The 22,699-nt window shown below is 34.0% G+C and overlaps 1 protein-coding gene and 1 pseudogene across 1 annotated transcript; one reads left to right on the forward strand and one right to left on the reverse strand.

The window, feature by feature from the left end:
• Positions 1-809: 809 nt before the first annotated feature.
• LOC140007158 (uncharacterized) lies at positions 810-1,852 on the reverse strand. Its single transcript, XM_072049842.1, has 2 exons — positions 1,758-1,852; positions 810-1,404 (listed from the first exon to the last, which is right to left on the reverse strand). The coding sequence occupies exons 1-2, from the start codon at positions 1,850-1,852 to the stop codon at positions 810-812; spliced, it is 690 nt and encodes a 229-aa protein (XP_071905943.1).
• Positions 1,853-5,512: 3,660 nt separating this feature from the next.
• Positions 5,513-22,699, forward strand: part of LOC113689055 (uncharacterized) — a 188,844-nt pseudogene continuing 171,657 nt past the window's right edge.

The following is a 22,699-nucleotide window of genomic DNA, read 5'->3' on the forward strand; positions in this document are numbered from 1 at the left end:
TATGCGGTACAGTCATAACAAAAATTGACAAAAAAGATAACCTTTGATTAAATATCTTATAACATCACAAACCATCTAATTTGCACATTATGAGCTCTCCAATATGTCACCTATGCAATATATATATATATATATATATATATATATATATATATGTATAACCATGTAATATAAATGTAACTATTTTCAATTGAAAAAAGATAAAAGTTATGTTAACATACTTTGAAATTTCAACATCTTTTCTTAGAAGTAAATTGAACTCTACGCTCTTTTATAGAAATAAATTCATCTATGATTGAATCACCGCTAAATTTTTCAGCAACTTCCTTTTCTATATATACAGTTAGACAATCATTCAAGAAATTATCTTCCATCTTGTTTTGGAGCTTTGTCTTGATTATTTTCATAATTGAAAATGTCCGCTCTGTAGTTGCAGTTGATACAGGTAGAGTAAGAACAAGTCTAATCAATCTATCAATAAGAAAATATATCACTGATTTTCTTGTCTTCACCAAGCCTTGACATAACTCATTAATACCAGATAATTCTTGCAATTCAGGATGATTTGGAATGTCGAGTTCAAATGGTTGAAGTTCTATTCTTAGACGTACTAGTTCTTGCTCCATAAAATCATTCGGATAGAACTTCTCTGCAAGTTTACAAATATCATCAATTTTGAATAGCATAAATCCATTTCTAGGATCTAAAGCAGTGCTCAAAGCAAGCAATTCCACAGTATGATCATTAAACCTGCTATGTAACTCTTGCAATTGATAATCAATTGTTGCAAGAAATATATCCACTCGATATTAATGCCCCACACTAATCTCATCATGATGACTTCGAGATCTACCACGTCTTGCAATATATTGAGCATTCATACATGGGATATCAATTTGATGTTGCCCACAAACTAATTTAACTTTCACCAAGAAATCATCCCATCCCGAATCTCGAAAATTCTTTAGTAGCTTTGTTGTGCTTGAGACAAGATGCATTGCATTCAAAATATCTTGAGATTTACGTTGCAATGCCATACAAAGAAGATGAGTAATTTCCATAATGTCTTTCATAAGATGCAAAGTGAAAACAAACTCAAAGGATAACAACTGATTCCAAGGTAAATTTGCATCTCCACGTTGAGAGTATGAACCTCCATCTACTGCAATGTTACTTAAAACCACACAAGTAGCATTGAACATTTTCAGTAAACTAGAAATAGAATCCAAATAAGAACCCCAACGAGTATCTCCAACTCGTTTTAAAGTGCCAATTTGATTAAACCCCCTTCCAGTTTCAAGTTCACCATTAGCAATCTTAGTAGCAACTTCAATTGCTTGAGCCTCCTTTAATTCATTATTATGTTTGCTAGATGCAGTAGCAATGTTGATAATCAAAACTAAACTGGAAAAGAATTAGTGAACAGAAGTTACTTCTCTAGAAGGTGCAACTAAAGCAAGTTGAAGCCTTTGAGCCAAACAATGAATGTAATAGGCATATGGACATTCATGGCAAATTAAAGCTTGCATGTCATTCCATTCAAAGATGACTAATTCATATATATATATATATAATATAAACTAAAATTGTAAAAATTTAAGGGGGCCAATTTTATTTTACACACATATTTACATATTATGAATTAAAATTTTCAAAATTTAGGGGAGCCATGACCCCCCCTCTGCCCCCCTTGGCTCCATCATTGGTCACCTGATTCCCAAACCTTTACACATTTCCACCTCAATATAGTCAATTACTTGGTGAGTGCGTTTGGAATTAGATGTCTACCATCTTTTTGCGCTTTCCAATCTCTCTTCCGAACTGGCTTTGCTATAATGGCCTTAATTTCCATCACTCATTATATTGATGGCAACACGACTTAGATAGCCAATGTAACTTTATATATATCCTTCACAAAGAAAAATCAATAAGAGTATATGACCATAATTTTAAAAATCTAAAAAAAAGGAAATTAGCTTGAAAAAATACTAAATCTTTCCGAGACTCTTCCAACTTTTCTCAATCAGCGATTCATATTCTATTTCCTTCCGCAGCTCCTCTATGAAGCATAATTAAATTACAACATATTTGTTGGGAAGAGAAAAAAGAAAGAAGTCTACCGAGTGTCCTATACAATATCTAAGCTAAAAAAAAAAGAGGCAACGAATGAATTGAAAATCGAAAGTACTAATTACTACATCATAACTATGCGTGTAAAGTGTAAATTGTAGCCTCAAAAATCCATCAACTGTCTGAAATGAATTGAACTAAATTCCCCAAAAATTCTGAAGCTGGATTCTTCTCAATACTCTTTCCACAGCATCCAAAGTATCGTTAATATCATTCCCCCGAACCTTTACTTGATGCTCTTTCCATAGCATCCAAAGCATCTTCAATATCATTCCCCAAACCTTTACTTGATGTTGCATACGACTTAACCATGTGAAATTTGCTCTAATGTGAGATTTGGACTACTCTAATGACTCTTGAGCGGAGTCACGAGTTCAAGTCCAAACTATTCATCCTTTCCTTTCGTCCTATGTGAAACGGATCTCACACTGCTAATTATTAACTTAACTTCAGGTTGCGTTCGGAATCATGTCTAATTCTGTTAATATTTACCTTAGTCATACTGGCATGATTGGATTCTTGCTTGTAAGATGACTGGCAAACTAGGTAACTAGCCCACCTAAATCGCGCACCTTACATTGATTACAAGTCGTGAAAGATTTGGAGACTTAGAATTGGAATGGCGCACCTTACAAATTTAAATCCTTTAATAAGACCTAAGAATTACAATTCTAATTCCACAATTTCACCCCCTAATCAGGTTAGTACGTGGATCCTAGATGAGTTAATTAGTAAAACGGGTCTCTATATAATCAACGAAAAATGAAATGAAAAAAATGTAAGCCTCCCACTTCCATACAGGGGCGGAGGGAAGGGGGGGGCCAGGGGGGGCAACCGCCCCCCCTCCAATTGTTAAAAAAAAAAATTTTCTAAGTAAAAAAAAATTTATTATTATGTTTTGCCCCCCCAAAAATTAATCAAAAAATTCACTTTGCCCCCCCAAGGGCCCAAATAATAATATTTGAAAGTCCAAATAACAGAGAATTATTTTTTTAACGTATGAAGTGCAAAGAAAAGATAGCCCATTAGTTAACTTGGCAATTGACTGCCACAATTCTTCTTCCTAAGTAGAAACGTCAAAGTAGAAAATAGAAACGTCAAAGGCTTGGGCCCCGAAGAACTTTCTCCTGTGAAGGCTTGAAGAAACTTTCTCCTGTGAAGACCTTCCCCCGCTGGCTAAGGATTGTACATTTGTACCATTGCATTTTGCATGGTCTAGCTGTCTAGGTAATTTTTTTTTTAACAATTGGAGGGGTGTAAAAAAATTTTTTTTTTTACGTACAAATTTATTTAGTAAAATGTGGGTGTAAAAAAGTTCGCCCGCTAGTTGTTTGATGAATTGATCGAGAAGGACTTGTATTATTTTTCGTACTTGTAGCATTGAGTTTTATTGGGGAAATAACTTGTCGCATTGAGTTTTAGTTTTCTGCTTGTCATTTTACTGAATTTATTTTTTTTCCCACCTTTGTGAATTGTGTGTGTTTGGTAGGAACTATAAATTGAGTTTCAGTTAATGCAACATTAAAAAGTTGTTACGTTTTGCAGCTGCAGAGCTGAGCTTGAGTTTCCTTTGGCGGGAAATGGAGTCTTGTCTACTTATGACCCATTGGTGTAGCCTTGATGAGTTTAAGTAGTCTATTTTGCACATTTAATGTTGGAACCATCTGCCATTTTTCGTGTGTCTGAAACCTTTCTTGGAGCCGCACAACAAATGATCACCATGAAGTAAATTGGAAGTGGAAATCATTTATTAGGGAAAAAAAATAATAAGTGATGTGACTTGGACAACTTTGACAAAGGGCTCATGTTTGTAAAAAAACATGGTAGCTTAAGAAAAACCAGTGGTACTTGAGTTGCTCTCAAGTTTCACTGAGAAATTAATTTTCTGGAACGTATAAATTGCATTCATGAGCCTGGCATGGATACTTTTACTGGCATGGATAGTTATTGATTATTTTTCGGATTACAGTAGTTGATGAGTTCAAGTAGGTGTTAGTTGTTCAAGTTCAGCCGATTTAATAACAAGCTATGAAAACTTCCTTGAGATATGTTTGAAATGAGAACTTGTTCTGCTCTAATGGAGATCTTTTATCATTTGTTTGCATTTTATTATTGAATAATACTTTGTGCATGTCACTTATGTCTACTTAGGTTGCAAATGTTCTTGCTGCTTTTATTCCATCTCTATAGGCCATAATCAGCATTTCTCAATCAATTTTATTTCGATTGCAGGTTGTTGTTTGTTGCAAATATAGTGGTAATGGCCAACAGGACAATTGATTCTTTTTTCAAGAAAAGACGTCTAGAACCAAGTGGAAGTGGTGAAATTCCTTATCCTCTTCGTGATTCTTCTCCTAAGCATCAAACAAAGAAATTTTGTAGAGCTGAATCATTAGAGTTTGATATTTCATCCATAGAACGTGATCCTGGAAAGAGAAAATCCATTTGGGAATATCTAGAGCATCAAAGGGATGAGGTACGGAGAGCATATATTAAGTTTGGGCCATACCAACCTGAGCTTCCGATTGAATCAATGGTTGTTGACAAGAAGGGCCGACGTTTCCTTTTCTCTTGGTATAAATTGTTTCCAGATTGGTTGGAATTTTCTCCAACAAAGAATGCTGCCTTTTGTCTTCCTTGCTCACTTTTTTCCAAGCCAACGGACCGTTTTGGATCAATGGCCTTCACAACTAGTGGATTTAGATCATAGAAGAAGGTAAATGATGGAAAAAATTGTGCATTTTTAAATCACATTGGAAAAGATCCTAACTCATCACACAAAGTGGCAATGCAATGCTATCATGATTTGGGAAACTCATTGCAACATCTTGACAAAATTATTGAGAAGCAAAATTCTGAGCAGGTTGCAAAAAATCGGTTGCAACTTCAAGTTTCCATAGATGCTGCAAAATGGTGTGCATTTCAAGCGGTGGCTTTTAGGGGTCATGATGAAAGTTTAGATTCTAACAATCGAGGTAATTTTATTGAGTTGATCAAGCATGTGTCTTCTTATAATGAAAAAGTGGCTGCTGTGGTTCTTGATAATGCTCCTCGAAATGCATCTTATACTTCTCCTACGATCCAAAAGGAGATATTGTCCATTTGGTCGATCAAGATACAAAAGCATATTCGAGAGGAGATTAGTGATTCAAAATTTTCTATACTTGTTGATGAGGCTCAAGATAGATCAAAAAGAGAGCAAATGGCTATTGTTCTTAGATTTGTGGACAAGCAAGGCTATATTCGAGAGAGATTTTTTGACATTGTTCATGTGCACGAAACCAATTCCTTGACTTTGAAGAAGGAGATATGTGATGTCCTTTCTCGCCATAATCTGAGTGTGCAAAACATTCGTGGCCAAGGATATGATGGAGCTAGTAACATGCGTAGAGAATGGAATGGACTGCAAGCATTATTTATTCAGGAGTGCCCTTATGCATATTATATTCACTGTTTTGCTCATCGACTGCAATTAACATTGGTAGCAACATCTCAAGAGGTAATTCCTGTGGAACAATTCTTTACAAACTTATCTCTTCTCATAAATTTAGTTTCATCTTCTTGCAAACGGGTGGACCAACTTAGAGTTGCTAGAGCTGCTAGAATTGCTGAATTGATTACTATTGATGAACTTGAGACTGGTAGGGGTCAGAATCAGATGGGTACCTTAAAACGGCCAGGGACTACAAGATGGGGGTCTCATTTTAGTTCTATCTGTAGCTTATTCACAGAATATGAAGACATTTGCTCTGTCCTAATTGATGTTATCAATTATGGAAATACATCAACTCAAAGAAGTGAAGCTGACAGAGTTTATGATTTCATGACATCCTTTGATTTTGTTCTTGTTATGCATATGATGAGGGACATTTTAGGATTTGCACAAGTACTTTCTCAAGCTTTACAATGCAAATCTCAAGATATTTTGAATGCCCTTAAATTGGTTTCAGTAACAAAGGATCGACTTCAAAGTTACAAAGATAATGGATGGAATGAATTGTTCACCAATGTAAAGACATTTTGTGATGCACGAAATATAGAGATGCCCGATATGAATGTCATTTATAAAGCAGGTCGAGGAAGAATTCGAAAACAAAATGATCCAATTACCATGGAGCATCACTACAGGATTGATGTGTTTTTGGCAACCGTTGATTCTCAAATACTTGAAATGAAGAATAGGTTTAAGGAAGATGTAATAGAGTTGCTTATTCTTAGTTCAGCATTGCACCCCAAAGATAATTTTCAGGCTTTCAATATTGAACAAATTTGTCAACTTGCAGACAAGTTTTATTCAGCTGACTTCACAGATCAAGAGAAGTTACACTTAAGAACTCAATTAGAGCTTTTCCAGATTGAGTTTTCCTGTAATTCTCAGCTTCAAAATTTGTCATCACTTCAGGAGTTGTGTCAAGTGTTAGCGAAGACAAGAAAGTCAATGTGCTATACTCTTATTGATAGATTGATTCGTCTTATTTTGACTCTTCCTGTTTCAACAGCTACAACAGAGCGTGCATTTTCTGCTATGAAAATCATCAAGACTTGTTTGCGTTCTAGGATGGAGGAAGACTTTCTTGCCAACTCTATGATAATGTATATTGCGAAAGAAATTGCTAGAACTTTTGATGTAAATTCAATCATTGATGACTTTGATAAAATTAAAAGTCGTCGTGCACAATTTCATATGTCCCACACAGTCAAATAGATTTGTAAATATGATGATATTTTTGTATATGTGAAGCGTATAAGTAATTTTCATTCTATATAAGGTTGTTTCTAATCTTGTGGTATATATGTTCACATTATATTTTTTTTGTAAATATATTTTACTTTCATTGTTATAGACTCGCCCCCCCCAAAGTTAATTCCTAGCTCCGCCACTGCTTCCATACCTCTTTCTCTTCCTATACTCACTCCTCTGCCTCCACCTATACCCCTAATGCTGACTCCTCGTCTCCCCTCTTATTCATCATTCTCCTCCGCCTTTTCCCACCATTGAACATCTACTCTCATTTATGCATGTTATGAGCGAAATTGTAAGGCTTCTTTTCGTGGTTGACGTCAAAATTGGCCCAAATGCAGTAAATCCAATCACTGCAGTCGAAGATGGCCACCGGAGATAGTCTCCTCAGCATTACGCATTGTGGGCATCCCTTGTACATGGATTCTTCATTATTGGCCTCACCGATTTGAGAGTACTTTCTTATCAGTGATGCACTATACCTTGTGCTCAAATATTTGTATTTTTCTGCTTTCTTCTGAAAGTGAAATGGTATACTTGTGGCATTAGTTTAAATATTAATTAACTGCTTGGTTGATTTATCATCCCATGTAAAGTGTCTTGATGTTTGCATCATGGTCTTTATTTCTCTAAGCATGATCTATCGTGGATTGGGTTTCTTGATGTCAACTAGTAACTATATATCCTGAATAATTTTGATGGGAAGTCATAAATTTATTGTTGGAGTACAAGGAATGAGGAAGATGGATTTCTAGATGAAGTTCTTTTACATTGTTATGTTCTATTAACTTGAATTCCAGTAAAAAAAAAGAAGAAGAAGTTGAATTCCGTTTGTTACTCCAATCCTAGCCCGTTTCACTCGTATTTGTTTGTAGTTTTTGTTATAAGAATGTTGCTTCTACATTAGATATAACACCAACCATAGTTTGGATGCGGAAATATTGATCGTTCTAACTGATTCAGAGAAAGATAAAAGATAAATTGTGGTCCCTCTTTACTCTGATAATATACTAAAGGTGGCTCTGCAACTGTACATGTTCCATCTGTATAAGAATTGCATTATTTTGCTAACTTGATCTTAAAAATTGCCACCTTTCCTTTGCTAATTAATGAAACGTTAGTATACTGATTTAGTTTTTTTTTTTCAATTACTGGTTTGAGATTCTTGTCTTGTGCTTATGAAACAATAATTATGAGATAACCTAACTAATGATAGAATTTTTGAAGTTCAGTATGAATGAGCTAGTGATGAACACTTTTGGTGAGAGATCTTGAGATGGAGAGAGATAGATTGGGATATTGATGATGTTAATATTTAGCTTACCTGGATTATTTGTTTATAACTTGTTTCTAATCATGCTAACCTTCTTTCTTTCCCTATGTGTCTTTCTCATAGCTAAGCTGCCTTAGTTTTCGTACATAACAGATGCAATTGTAGGTCAAGATTTCACCAATAAAGTTGTTATAGTTGACATTTTCTCATCGATTCTGGTTGTGTATAGTTACATTCATTTAAGTTGCCTATGCTGCCTTTTGATGCAAAGCATGTCTGCCCTTTGATCCTTGGTTGATGACAATCTAACATTTTTGTTCATGTTCTTTTACCTGGAAATGTTGTCAACGTGACATTGTCCTCCATGGAACTCTGTATGATTGAGGATGTTTGCCATGTTAGCTCATGTTCCTTTACCTGGAGAATTTATTTTCTAACCGTAAATGCAGCAGAATGGGCAGCTTCAAAGCTTTTTGCTTTTGAGCTGTACAAGGTTGTAAAGTACACACTTATGTCAAACATGTATGCTACAAATGGAGCCTAGTCTGATGCCACTGTTAATTAGAGATTGGTTTATATCTACTAGCAAAATCATATATATTTGTAGGATCACTAAAGAAAGCTCTTTCATAGCGCCTCCAGTATAGCATACTAGTCTTAAGGTTCAAAAGTATTTTAGTTTACTAAGGCCCCATTTGGCAAAGAGAGTTTATCTTCTACAAATTTTTTAACTATTTTAATTACAGTAATCTTAAACAAACTTCTCAAAATTTTAAACTACACATTTCAAAATATCTAAAACACACAAAAAAAAATTTCCTTTTCTTCTTTCTTCTTCCATCTCAACTCATCACCACCTCTGCCGCTGGAGAAGACCAGCTGGCATCGACTCCTGTGCCAGCCACCTTTTTTTTTCTTTTTCTTTCTCTTTTCCCTCTCCTCCTTTCCTCCCCTCCTCTCTCTTCCTCCCGCCTTTAAACAAGTTATTGAATATTGAATTAGAAGGAAGCGGTGGCGGAGGCGGAGGTTGTGGTGCAGTGCCGGAAAGGGAATATACACGTTTATTTTTGCTACTTTTCTCGAAAAGGTTTTGAAAGACCTGAGAAGAAGGAAGTGGTGGTGGCCGCGTTGGTGGTGGGACGGATGAATGTACAAAAGGCGGAGAGCTCTCACTGGAACTCTCAGAATTGTTTCTTCTTTTTTTTTTTTCATTTTTTCTTTCATTTAGTCTGATTGTATAAAGAAGCGAGGGCTGTTGTTATTTCCTTGGCCGTTCCGCTCTTTCTCCGCTGGAGCTTTTGCTCTGGAATTTGCTCAAACTCCAGAGGGGGTGGTGTCGAGGGGGAGAGAGGAAAGAAAAGAAAAAAGAAAGGAAGAAAGAGAAAAAGAAAGAAAGAAAAAGAAAAGAACAAAAAAGCTTTTCATCTTAAAATTTTTTTCTATAACTTTTACAGTAAGCGATAGTAAAGTTTTAAATAAACATTCAAAAAACTCATTTGTCAGTTATATTATGCAGTTGGAAGAGTTAGTAGTGAAAACAAAATCAGGAATACATTTACGTATTATTGAATTGTTTACTGGATATGCATTTGATTGCCTAGTCTTTTCATGAATTAATAGATTATGCATTATTTTTGTCCGTTACAATGCCATCTGCTACTTTGCTGATTGCGATATAGAATGATTGGTTGACCTGATTAGAATTTTTTTAACTTTAATAACATCTCTCATTTTCTGATCTAGGCCTGCATGGTCGAAGATAACTTGCTATACAGCATCTTCCTTGAGGTACATGATAGCCATTGTATAAGGAATGACAGAGAGGCAGACCACCTTACTGCCTATTTCAAAGACCAACTAAACCAAGCTATTTTGTAGATTGAATTGGAATTTGAAAAGTGATTGTCCACTGAAAAGAACTTGCAGGAAATGACTAACCGCGGGACTAGCGGCTAGGGACAGAGCATTACTTGTCATTAACCATATGTATTTCCATTCTCTTAGAAAATTTGTATTTATTTGTTCTAGCTGGTAAGATCATAATTAACGATTACATAGTAGGTATTGATTTGGTGACGTGGACAAGCATTTTGTACACGTTTTTTTGGATTTTGCTTCATTTTCTAGATGTAATCTTGGTAGTGAATATATTCAATGTTTTGATAATTAACATGATATAATAGTTATATAAATCTATAAAAGTTACTGTAGACTACGAAATAGGATATAAAGATTTTCATTTTTAATAATAAAAAAAGTTGTGCAAATTAGGGAAAATTATGTCCTTTTTTTTTTTACCACAAAGTGATTGTGCTAACATTTTTTTTTATTATTATTGAAAGGAACATATCTTTTCAATTTTAAATTTAAGTAATTCCAATTCTCCATGAATTCTTCTCCCAATCAAACAAAGAATTTGGAATTCGAAATGAATTGCTGCTAAATTATATGTATTTGCCAAACCAAGGAATTGCAGTATGTTACAATTTCAATTCAATTCCAATTCTGTAGAATCGAACGCAGCCTTAGTATTTATGTGAGAAGTTCAGTTTATGGTCATTAAAACTGACCAGCAAATTTCAATGGCATGCAAACATTTCCCATAGGTATAAGTTTCTGATAATTTAATTGAGTTCTCCCAAGGTTTTAAAAATTACACTTGCCTCCCTTACACACCTGAAATGACAATAATAGCCTTAACATTTAATAAGACTCCCTTGTTTGGTATGCATATACAAAGAATGGGATTTATAATTATTTTTTCTTTTCGTTTTCTCTTCTTATTCCTCATTTTTTAAATATTTTTCCTAGTGAAACTATGGAACTATAAACACCAACATTAACCGTTAAACTAGTGACTTTTTTTGAGAATTTTTAATGTGATCTAATTTTTATTTGTCAATCCTCTTTTTTTTTTTTTTTTGTATTATAAGCAATACTAACTAAAAAAAAAAGTCTAAAACTGCTATTGAAAAGCATTATGATGGTTTCACGAATCCAAAAAGCCACCAACTCTAAAAGCATTATGATGACACTTTGTTCTAATTTAGAAAGACTAAATTTGGTATTGAAATATATTTTATCATATTAGTAAAACTATTGTCATTATTGCTTATCAAACAATAAACTATTGTTTATTTTGGACAGAAAAAAAAGTTGCTTAGTAACTTGCTATTAATATCATATATCTTACCAAATAAACAACAAATTATTTACAACAGTCATTGTGAACAAAATAAAATAAAAATCCTGTGAAACAAAAATTATTGCTAGCATGTAAATAACAATGGCAGCTTCAGCTTTCCCAAGTACTTATGCATCAATAGGGGAAAACTCCAATCAGCAAGGCTAGCATTCCATTCGTGGAAAACTAGCTTCGAGCTGGTGACACATTGACAAAGATTAAGAAGAAAGGAAACTAGGGAAAAGTTCCAAAGGGAAGGAAAAAAAAAACTTTGCATTGGTGATTTAGCACAAGAAAAAAACTTTGTAATGTACATAAGATAATTAAAGATAATTAAATTACCGTATTAGGTGTTAGAAATGTTACAATCAAATATTAATATAAAAACTGAGTCATTGTCTAGAATTTATTTGCACATGATTGAGATTTTTGGTGGTCCTAATTCATTGTTCTAATTCTAGTATATAGTATCTTCTAACATAAAATTAACCATAATTTATCTAAATTTTGAAAAATAAAATAAAATAATACAATCCTTCTTTCAAAACTTAGAAAAAAGAATCCAAATGAAATTTGCAATAGATCTTCTGTCTCACTCCCTGTTCCCCACTCTGTCTTACTATTTATTATATTGTTATTTTTCTTCCATAAATATCATATTTCAATTCTTTTTTTACTATTAAATAACTAAAAACATAGGAAAAAATAAATACAATAGTCTCAAAAAAATAAAATGGAAAATAAAAATACAGCAAAAAATTCATAAAAATAATTTGTTGTGTAATTTGATTTTTTAAAATTTTTAAATTTTGTGTATTGCTCAATTAATTGTTATTGGATCTTTATGGAAAAAAAGAATTATAATATGATGTTTATAAAGAAGAAATAGTAATAGAATAAAAAGTGTAATGGTGAGTAGAGCAAGGAGTGGAACAAAAGATCCATTGCGACAGAAATTGTAGAATATAGTTAAGTTTGAGTGGAGTGCATCAGTGGTCATGAGACCATTTCAAGCTTTCTTTAATATATTTAAAGAAAATATGAAAAGTGTTTGATATGTTGTATTGAATATTTTTGTAAATTGAAGAAATTATAAAACAAATTAAACAGGATGAAAAGGGACAAGTAGAAAAAGAAGTAGAGGCAACTTCTTTGCCTTCTTTATTATTAGAAAAATAAAAATAGATGGGAAAACACGTTTTCTGCTGTACTGTAAGAAGAGGGATAAGGTACAAATTACAATAACAAATAAGGAAAATAAAAAAGATACGACTTTCTTTGGTATTGAAATTAAGATGGTGGGATGTACATTGCTTAATTATGCACTTGTAGAATGATGTTGGTATAAGAATTTTAACACCCAGAAAACTAATTAAACATGAATGTTCTAATTAACAACAGAAAAGGTTAATTTCTCAACCTAGATGAATTCACCTTCAACTATATTTCGAGCTCGAGTCTGAGTTGCGCCTATTCTTATTTCTATTTTACATGTTATAATATGGTAAGTGCAAGTCTTTGTATACAAAATACCAGATAAAATGCGGGCTGATTATGGATTCAGGCCAATTTCAAATTGTTTTTATCACATCAAATGTATAACCCTTCCTATTAAAATAGGAGACGCCATTACCCAGCTTAGGGGTGAGCAAATTTGGTAAGAACCGAATTCATACTGGATTTCAAATTCAATTTAGTAATTTGAAATCGGGTATTTGGCAATTGGTATAAAAGCGGTATTTACCAAATTCACCGAATTCTAGTATGGTATTATATGGGTAATGAGATTATCAATTTAGTAATAACTGATTTCGAATTCAAATTTGATAAACAAAATAGAGTACCGTATTATCGCATTCGAATATCAAATTAGTTTATAAATTTATATATTATATAGATAAATACTATATACTATTAATATATTATATAGGTAAGGCTATTAATAATAGATATTATATAGTATTATCATGTACCTATAATAATAAAAATATACAATGATGTAAAATATCCTATTTTAGTATTTGTTATATAATTATAATAATATAAATATACAATAATACATAACTATAATACTTATCCTTTTATACATAACTAGAATTAGATAATAAGTGTAAGTACTGTACTAAATATTAAACATAATTAGTAACTAAATTTAGACATTGGTTCATCATTCATGTTAGGTTATTAAATATTTGAATGTGTAATGTTTAACTTGCAAGTATTAGTATACTCTAAATTTACATTACATAAGTAATATATGAATTTATATTCCTTAATCACTAATCTTGTTTAAACGAAGAAAACAAAATAGTATGATTAAGCAGTCTAAACGAATGTATATAAATTGCATGCCAACATATTAGTATATTAGCATTCACTGTTGCAAGTAATCAAGTTATTTGCAAATTAACTATTTAAACTATATAAAAAATAAAAATAAATGTAAGTGTAATGAAATTAGTAAATTATAAGTAAATAAGTGTATACGACTACACAAGTGAGTCCCATTTAATTATGTGAAAATTACTATCTAATTCGGTTATAACCGATTTCATAACCGTTTCCGAATTCAATTCGATAACCGAATGAATTCGATTATTTTCAATTTGAAATTGAAACCGGTTTAGAGTTCTATAAGTAAAATAATCGAAAAAATCAAATTCAAATAACCGAATTACCGAATATCCATCGAATGCACACTCCTAACCCAGCTTACTGGAACTTCAATGTGCCTATGTAGGAGGTCTTCATTTTCCTACAATAGTTATCATCGTAAAATCCTTGGCATCTCCAAACATTCAATAAAGAAAGAAGTAAATTCATAGAACAATTAAAAATGAATTTAATGGTTCAAGAAAGAAATTCATAGAACAATCTTTACATTATACGTTTTGAATAATCTTTACATAAAAAAGAGGATGGTAGATTCAAGAGGATATACTAACTATTGCAAAGAAACAAATCAAATCAATTCAATGGGTGCCTGGAATTTGCAAATAAAAATTCAATGGATATCTAGAATTGTGAAATTCACGTGATTGTTGGACCCATGTTCACGGGAAAAACTTCCACTCTTCTCAGGAGGATTAAGACCGAGAGCAGCAATGGAAAGTAAGGTTCCCCTTTCTTTCTTTCTTTCTTTCTTTTTTTCTCTTTCTCTTTTTAATTTCACAGTTGTTTTATTAATCACCATCTATTGACTGCCATTGATTGTGTTCTTAATAATCTTGCACTTTTTGTTAGAAGTATTTACCGTTGTTAATTAATCATATTTGTTTATGCTACCTAATTAGTGGAGTTAGTGGAATAACTAGTGGGATTAGTGGAGTACCTAGTGGAGTTAGTGGAGTTAGTAGTGGAGTGAGTGGAGTTATTGGGATAGATAGTGGAGTTAGTGGGATAGTTAGTGGAGTTGGTTTAAACTCTATAAATAGAGTAATTTCATGTTATAAGTTGTGAGAGTTTTACAAAGAAATAAACATTTGTCCTTTGCTTCTCTTATTATTTGCCTCAATATTTGTATCAGTGGTACCAGAGCTAGGCTAGTGAGTGAAAACAAAAGTGAGTTGTGAGAATTGTAAATTACGATGGCCACCGACAATTTTGTGCAGCCAGCAATTCCTCGCTTTGATGGTCACTATGATCATTGGAGTATGCTAATGGAGAACTTCTTGAGATCCAAGGAGTATTGGCAGGTTGTCGAATCTGGAGTAGCAGAGCCAACAGCCGGAGAAATATTGTCAGAGGTGCAGAAAATGGAGTTGGAAGCATTGAAACTGAAAGATCTTAAAGCCAAAAATTATCTTTTTCAAGCTATTGATCGAGCCATTTTGGAGACAATTCTTAGCAAAGATACCTCCAAACAAATTTGGGACTCCATGAAGAAAAAGTATCAAGGAAATGCAAAGGCGAAGCGGGTGCAGCTTCAAGCTCTTCGGACCGAATTTGAGACTTTACGCATGAAGTCAAGCGAATCAGTCACTGATTATTTCGCAAGAACGATGGCAATCGCTAACAAGATGAGGATCCATGGAGAAAACTTAAAGGACGTCACCATTGTCGAGAAGATTCTTCGATCAATGACAACAAAATTTAATTTTGTTGTATGCTGTATAGAGGAATCGAAAGATATTGATGCAATTTCAATTGATGAGTTGCAGAGTTCTTTGTTGGTTCATGAGCAAAAAATTAACCAGCAAGAGAAAGAGGAGCAAGCACTAGTGGCTTCAGCAGAAATTCACTCAACATGGAGAGGAGGCAAAAGCAGAGGCAGAGGCAGAGGTAGAGGAAATAATGATCGTGGCAACCAACAACAACAATACCAGCACCAAGAAAATCAATTTCAAGGAAGAAGAAGAGGACGAGGAGGCTATCCATTAACAAATCAAAGGCCAAAGTCAGCAGACAAGTCCAATGTTGAATGCTACAAATGTCATAGGTATGGCCATTATCAGTCCGAATGTCGAACTAATTTGAATAGACAAAATGGAGAAAGGACTAATTTTGCAGAAAAAGAAGAAGAAGTGTCTCTTTTGATGGTGTGCCACATGAGTGAAGAAACTCAACAAAACACATGGTATTTAGACATCGGTTGCAGCAATCACATGTGTGGAGATAAGAAGGCATTCTCTGAATTGGACGAGTCATTCCGTAGCACTGTCAAGTTTGGTGATAACTCTACAATTTCTGTTATGGGAAAAGGAAGGGTAATTATCCAAGCTAAAGAAAATTCTTCTACCCACACTATTACTGATGTTCTTTTTGCTCCAGACTTAAAGACAAATTTGCTTAGCGTGGGTCAGTTGCTCGAAAAAGGGTACGAGATTTTTGGCAAAGGTGGTGTATGTCAGATTCGAGATGCAAAGTTGGGCTTAATTGCTCAAGTTAAGATGACGGCAAATCGTATGTTCCCACTCGATTTGCAGAACTTGACTCATTCATGTTTCTCGACAAAATCGAAAGATGTGGGATGGTTATGGCATTTTCGTTATGGACATTTGAATTTTGGTGGACTGAAAACTTTGCAACAGAAAAATATGGTAGCTGGTTTACCTCAAATCACAACTCCTTCAGAAGTTTGTGAAGAGTGTGTTGTTAGCAAACAACATCGAGATAGCTTTCCAAAAGGAAAATCGTGGAGAGCAAAAAATGTCTTGGAGCTGGTTCACTCTGATCTATGCGGACCCATAAATCCGTCATCTAATGGTGGAAAACGTTATTTTATGACGTTTACTGATGATTATAGTCGAAAAACTTGGGTCTATTTTTTGCAGGAAAAATCTGAAGCATTTTCAGTGTTCAAAAATTTCATGACTCTTGTCGAAAAGGAAGCAGGCAAATCCATAAAATTTTTCCGCAGTGATCGTGGTGGAGAGTATAATTCACATGAATTTATAAATTTTTGTGAGGAGCATGGAATTCAGAAGCAGCTTACAGCAGCTTATACGCCGCAGCAGAATGGTGTTTCAGAGAGGAAGAATCGTACAATATTGAACATGGTGAGGAGCATTTTGACAAAAAGTGGTGTTCCAAAAAATTTTTGGCCCGAAGCTGTCAACTGGAGCATTCATATATTGAACAGAAGTCCCACACTTGCTGTTAAAAATATGACGCCTGAGGAAGCATGGAGCGGACGGAAACCAACAGTGGATCACTTCAAAATTTTTGGATGCATTGCCTATGCTCATGTTCCAGAGCAAAAGAGGACAAAACTAGACAACAAAGGGGAGAAATGCATTTTTCTTGGTGTTAGTGATCAGTCAAAAGCTTATAAGCTTTATAATCCTATCACCAAGAAAATTGTCATCAGTCGGGATGTAATTTTTGATGAGGAAAATTTTTGGCCATGGAGCAACAATATTATTAAACAACAAATACCTGCTGATTTTGATGGAGTTGATGAAGAAAACAGGCAGCAGTTGACAGAACAAATTCCATCAAATGGTCCAGATAATATATCAAATTCCCAAACAGTAGCAGAAGATGAAGGACGGCCTCAACGTAGTAGAAAAAGACCTGCATGGATGATTGATTATGAGGTAACTGGAATTGATCAATCTGAAGACCCACTTACATATTTTGCACTATTTTCCGATTGTGATCCTACAGTTTTTGAAGAAGCTGTCAAAGATTTGAAGTGGCAGAAGGCAATGGATGAAGAAATTGCAGCTATTGAACGAAATAACACTTGGGAGTTAACCAATCTTCCAGAAGGACAAAAATCTATAGGTGTCAAGTGGGTGTACAAGACGAAATTAAAGGAGAATGGAGAAGTTGACAAGTACAAGGCACGTCTGGTAGCTAAAGGCTATAAGCAAGAGTTTGGGGTGGATTATGGAGAAGTCTTTGCTCCAGTCGCAAGGCATGACACGATTAGGATGGTGATAGCATTGGCAGCTCAAAATTCATGGCCTATCTTCCAGTTGGATGTGAAATCAGCATTTTTACATGGTGATTTACAGGAACAGGTATTTATTGATCAACCTCCTGGTTATGTGAAGGTTGGAGGTGAACATAAGGTATACAAACTCAAGAAAGCATTATACGGGTTAAAACAAGCCCCACGTGCTTGGTATAGTCGTATAGATGCTTATTTTTCTAAGGAGGGATTTAAGAAATGTCCATATGAGCATACACTTTTCATAAAGATTGGAGATGGAGGTAAATTGCTGATTGTTTGCTTATATGTTGATGATCTTATTTTTACTGGGAATGATAGTGCCATGTTTGAGAAATTCAAGAAATCTATGATGGCTGAATTTGATATGTCTGATCTTGGAAAGATGCATTATTTTTTGGGTATTGAAGTGGTGCAATCTGCTGATGGAATTTTTGTCTCTCAAAGAAAATATGTGCAAGAAATTCTGAACAGATTTCAAATATCGAATTGTAATTCTGTTAGTACGCCAGTTGAAGTGGGTTTAAAACTCATCAAAGAACCAGGAGGAAAGAGGGTTGATAGCACCCTTTACAAGCAAATTGTGGGAAGTTTGATGTATTTGACAGCAACTAGGCCTGATATTATGCATGCTGTAAGTCTTATTAGTAGATACATGGAAAATCCAAGGGAGACACATCTTCTAGCTGCCAAGAGGATTCTTCGATACTTGCAGGGAACCATTGAGTATGGATTATTTTACAAGAATGGTGAAAAATTAGATTTGTTTGGTTTTACTGACAGTGACTATGCAGGCGATTCTGATGATAGAAAGAGTACGTCTGGGTATGTGTTCATGATGGGTTCAGCAGCTATTTCATGGTGTTCAAAAAAGCAACCAATTGTTACGTTATCAACAACTGAAGCAGAGTATGTAGCTGCAACCGCCTGTGCCTGTCAAGCAATTTGGTTAAGGAATATTCTTGAAGAGTTGCATTTTCAGCAAGAAGGAGCTACTACAATTTATTGTGACAACAGTTCTGCCATCAAACTCTCTAAAAATCCAGTTCTACATGGAAGAACCAAACACATAGATGTGAGGTTTCATTTTCTAAGGGAGCTCACAAGGGATGAAATAATTGAGTTTTTCTACTGCAAAAGTGAAGATCAGATTGCTGATATAATGACCAAGCCATTGAAGTTATCCACGTTTCAGAAATTAAGGAAGCTGCTTGGAGTCTGTGCAGTTAATAAATCATATTAAACTGAATGTTTGATAAACTTTCAGTTTAAGGGAGGAATTGTTAGAAGTATTTACCGTTGTTAATTAATCATATTTGTTTATGCTACCTAATTAGTGGAGTTAGTGGAATAACTAGTGGGATTAGTGGAGTACCTAGTGGAGTTAGTGGAGTTAGTAGTGGAGTGAGTGGAGTTATTGGGATAGATAGTGGAGTTAGTGGGATAGTTAGTGGAGTTGGTTTAAACTCTATAAATAGAGTAATTTCATGTTATAAGTTGTGAGAGTTTTACAAAGAAATAAACATTTGTCCTTTGCTTCTCTTATTATTTGCCTCAATATTTGTATCACTTTTTAGTTAGTTTGTTGGATTTTTAGTGGAAACTGAATGCTCTAACATATAAAAACTTGATAAATTTTTATATTAATGTCGCAAAAATATGCATTTTAATTTCTTTTTTTCTGCATAACTCGTACTAATATATGTGGGTTCTGTGTTGAGGATGAATACAACTTTTAAATTGGTTTAGTTATACGTGCTTGGGCAAGAGCCAAATTGATAATTCGCCGTATTAATACACTAAAACACTTTTTTTTATGTGGGTTCTGCATAAGGGATTGATGCAAGTATATAATTGTTTCTACAGCTGAAGTAAATGGTATCAATGTAGGCCATGAGAGTCAAATAGTGAGTGTTTTTATGTATCATAAATGACTAAAGTTTAAAATTTTGTCTTTTGTAAGACTCTTGGAGGGGTTTTCAAAAAAAAAAAAAAAAAACTTAAGCATATTATGTGATTGTAATTACTGGTATTAATACAACTAGAATGGATAATTTGTTCCACATCATGTTCCTCTTCTCTGAAGAAGAACAGGGGAAATAGAGTTGTTCTAGCTGTCAAATTAAATCATCGTTGATGACATTCCCAGTTTTCAAGCTGATGCGAGAGAGATTACCTTTCACTTGGACGAGACTTTGAAGGATCTCTGTTTGTCAGGAAGAGTAGCGGAAGCTGTTCGAATGTTATGCCATGCACCGGTTCAAGTAGAATCGGAAACTTATTCTCTTCTTTTGCAAGACTTTATGGGAAAAAATCCATACGCAAATGATAATCACTGGATTTGTTCCCAATGAATATCTAAATGTTAAATTGTTGATTTTATATGCAAAGGCAGGAGATTTTAATCTAGCCCGTATTCTTTTTGATAAGTTACAAATGAAAAGCTCGGTCTCATGAAGTTTGATGATTGCAGGCTATGTGCAGAAAGGGCTGGAAGAGGTGGGCTTGAGCATGTCCCCTGAGATGAGAAAAAATGGTTTGATACCAAACCACTATACTTTTGCATCAGTTTTTAAGGCTTGTGCTTCTTTAGCAATCCTAGAACAGGGCAGGCAAGCCCAAGCTCTGTGGATCAAGTGCCAAATTAGTGGAAATCTTGTAGTTAATAGTGCCCTCATGGATATGTATTTCAAGTGCAGTAGTCTCTCTGAAGGGTGTCTTGTATGTGAGAAGTTTTAGATAGAAAATTTTGTTGGAAATAGTTAGTGATAAATCCCATATAGAAAGTATGTGAAGTATGGAAGAGGTTTAAATTCAAGTGCAAAATCAAGTGCACACATATTCAAATCAATTTGGATTGTAGGAAATTTTGGAGGGAAACTTCAAAATTGCGCATGCATTTGTCATGTTGACTATTAAATTAAAATATAAATTTAATGGTCAAAAGATTGGCACTTGGTCTTAAGAATCGAAATTAATTTTAATCAATTTCGTTTTAATATTTCTTCTTAACTAAACGGTTTCCTTTTAGGAGTTGTATCTGGCGATACAATGCATACAACCGTTAAGTGTCCATTTATTTTGGCTGTATAGGGAATTGTTTGCTTTGTAGATAGAATCTAGTTTGTGTTCTGTTCAAATCAAATATTTGGATCCACTTGACAGGGGTGATTTGACCAATTAAGACTATCGTTTACCTCTGTCTCTACTGGGTTTTGCCCTTGTAAGAGGCCTTGTCTCAATATAATTTAGTAGAATACAGCCAATAGTAATGCTTGGAAAGCAGCTTCTTACTTAAGCAGTGAGGTATCAATCATCCAAAATGCATTACTTCTCAAGTTAAAAATGGGAGTTGGTGGATCTCTGTGATGTTGGTGGTTTCCCAACCAGAGTTTCTCAGCAGGACTCTAAAATATCTAGCTTTTATTAGTTTCGAGTTGGATCTAGTTTATGACAGTGCATGTAGTTATCGGTAGGCTTCTAACTCAAATTCTGATTGATCATTGCTCATAATCTTGTCCTTCTTTAGGTCATGATCTTATGAGTAAGAAACTTTCCCAGGAAGAGTCTGTTTTTGCTGTCATAGCATATTTAATGGCATGATGTTCATTTTGCATCCTGGGTCTAACAAAATAATGTACCATATATTTAGAAATAAATGTTCCTGATCTGCATTTTCCTCTCTAATAATGTCGATTCATGATCCAGTACCAAGGATGAATTTGTTTCCTTGTTTGAGTTGTATTGCAGATTGAAATGGCTTCTTTGTTTGAACACCATCTGAAATTTTAGGAAGCAGGTGCTGTCGACCAACGTTAGAGATTTGTACTGTTGTAATCCTTCTGAACCTTCTCAGCAGGCAGAATAGGATTCCTTACTCCAAAGATTTTGTGTTGTAATTCCCTGCATGCATTCAGTCGTGGGCTACATTGGGTTACATGGAATATTTGTTGGGATTTTTGTAAACCTTATATAACAGTTTCTTCTATACTCTCATGCACTACGTTGGTTTTTAATTTGATGTTTGTAGGGATTTTTGTCAATTTGTAAACAAACTTGTTGGTGAAACTAGTGCCAGTTTCTTGTCAAGCCTGGTAACTTAAGTAGCAATCTAGTAGCATTCGACAAGGTTCTGTTGTTTCTTTGGGAATTCTTTCATATTTCAATTTTCTGGAAGCTGAACAGGAAGTACTAATTTTGCTTCTCCAGAGATGGAATTTTTTATCAGGTAATGTCTACTTGAGAGATAGTGACTTCAATTACGAAAGTCATTAGGCTAGGGCTGCCCAATTTCACAGTTAAAGTATGAGTTTTATGGATTAAATGATTTAATAGCCTTTATAGAAAGAATCAAAATATAACTAACTACTGGAGTTGAATATAAATATAATAAAATCTGATGTGTCAAAGTCTATTTTATCTTCAATCAATTTGAACATAACTAATTACTTGTCTGAAATCTTCAATTATATTATTTAAAAATTGTTTCTATCAGGAAGGGTTATGAATAGGAAGCAGGGATGGAGAAGGCACATTTTCAACTAAGTATTGAACATATATAATAGTGAATAAACAAAGGATGATATTCAATTCTGGAATATGGATAGTTTGTTAAATTGGTTAATATATGTGATTTATAATGATATGTCTTACAAGTTTTCAAGTTCAAAATTCTGCGGGTGGTAACTTTTATGAATGAAATTGTCAAGATTTATTATGAGATTTTGTTCTAGTCACCTTATCCCCTTCTTGCTTATCAAATCCCATTCCTTTCCTTCTTAAAAAAAATTTAAAAAAAAAAGCTAATTAGTCCATTCACTTTTAGAAGAAAGTATTATTAACAAATCATTGTCATTTCTACTACTAGAACTACCACTGCTACTATAAAAGTATCATGAGTTTTGGTTATTCCAATTATCTATGTAAACATTTTTTTAAGAAAGGAAATAAGAAAAAGAATAATTTGTCAACTTG

The sequence above is a fragment of the Coffea arabica genome, chromosome 5c (genome assembly GCF_036785885.1).
Source record: "Coffea arabica cultivar ET-39 chromosome 5c, Coffea Arabica ET-39 HiFi, whole genome shotgun sequence".
Classification (NCBI taxonomy): Eukaryota; Viridiplantae; Streptophyta; class Magnoliopsida; order Gentianales; family Rubiaceae; genus Coffea; species Coffea arabica.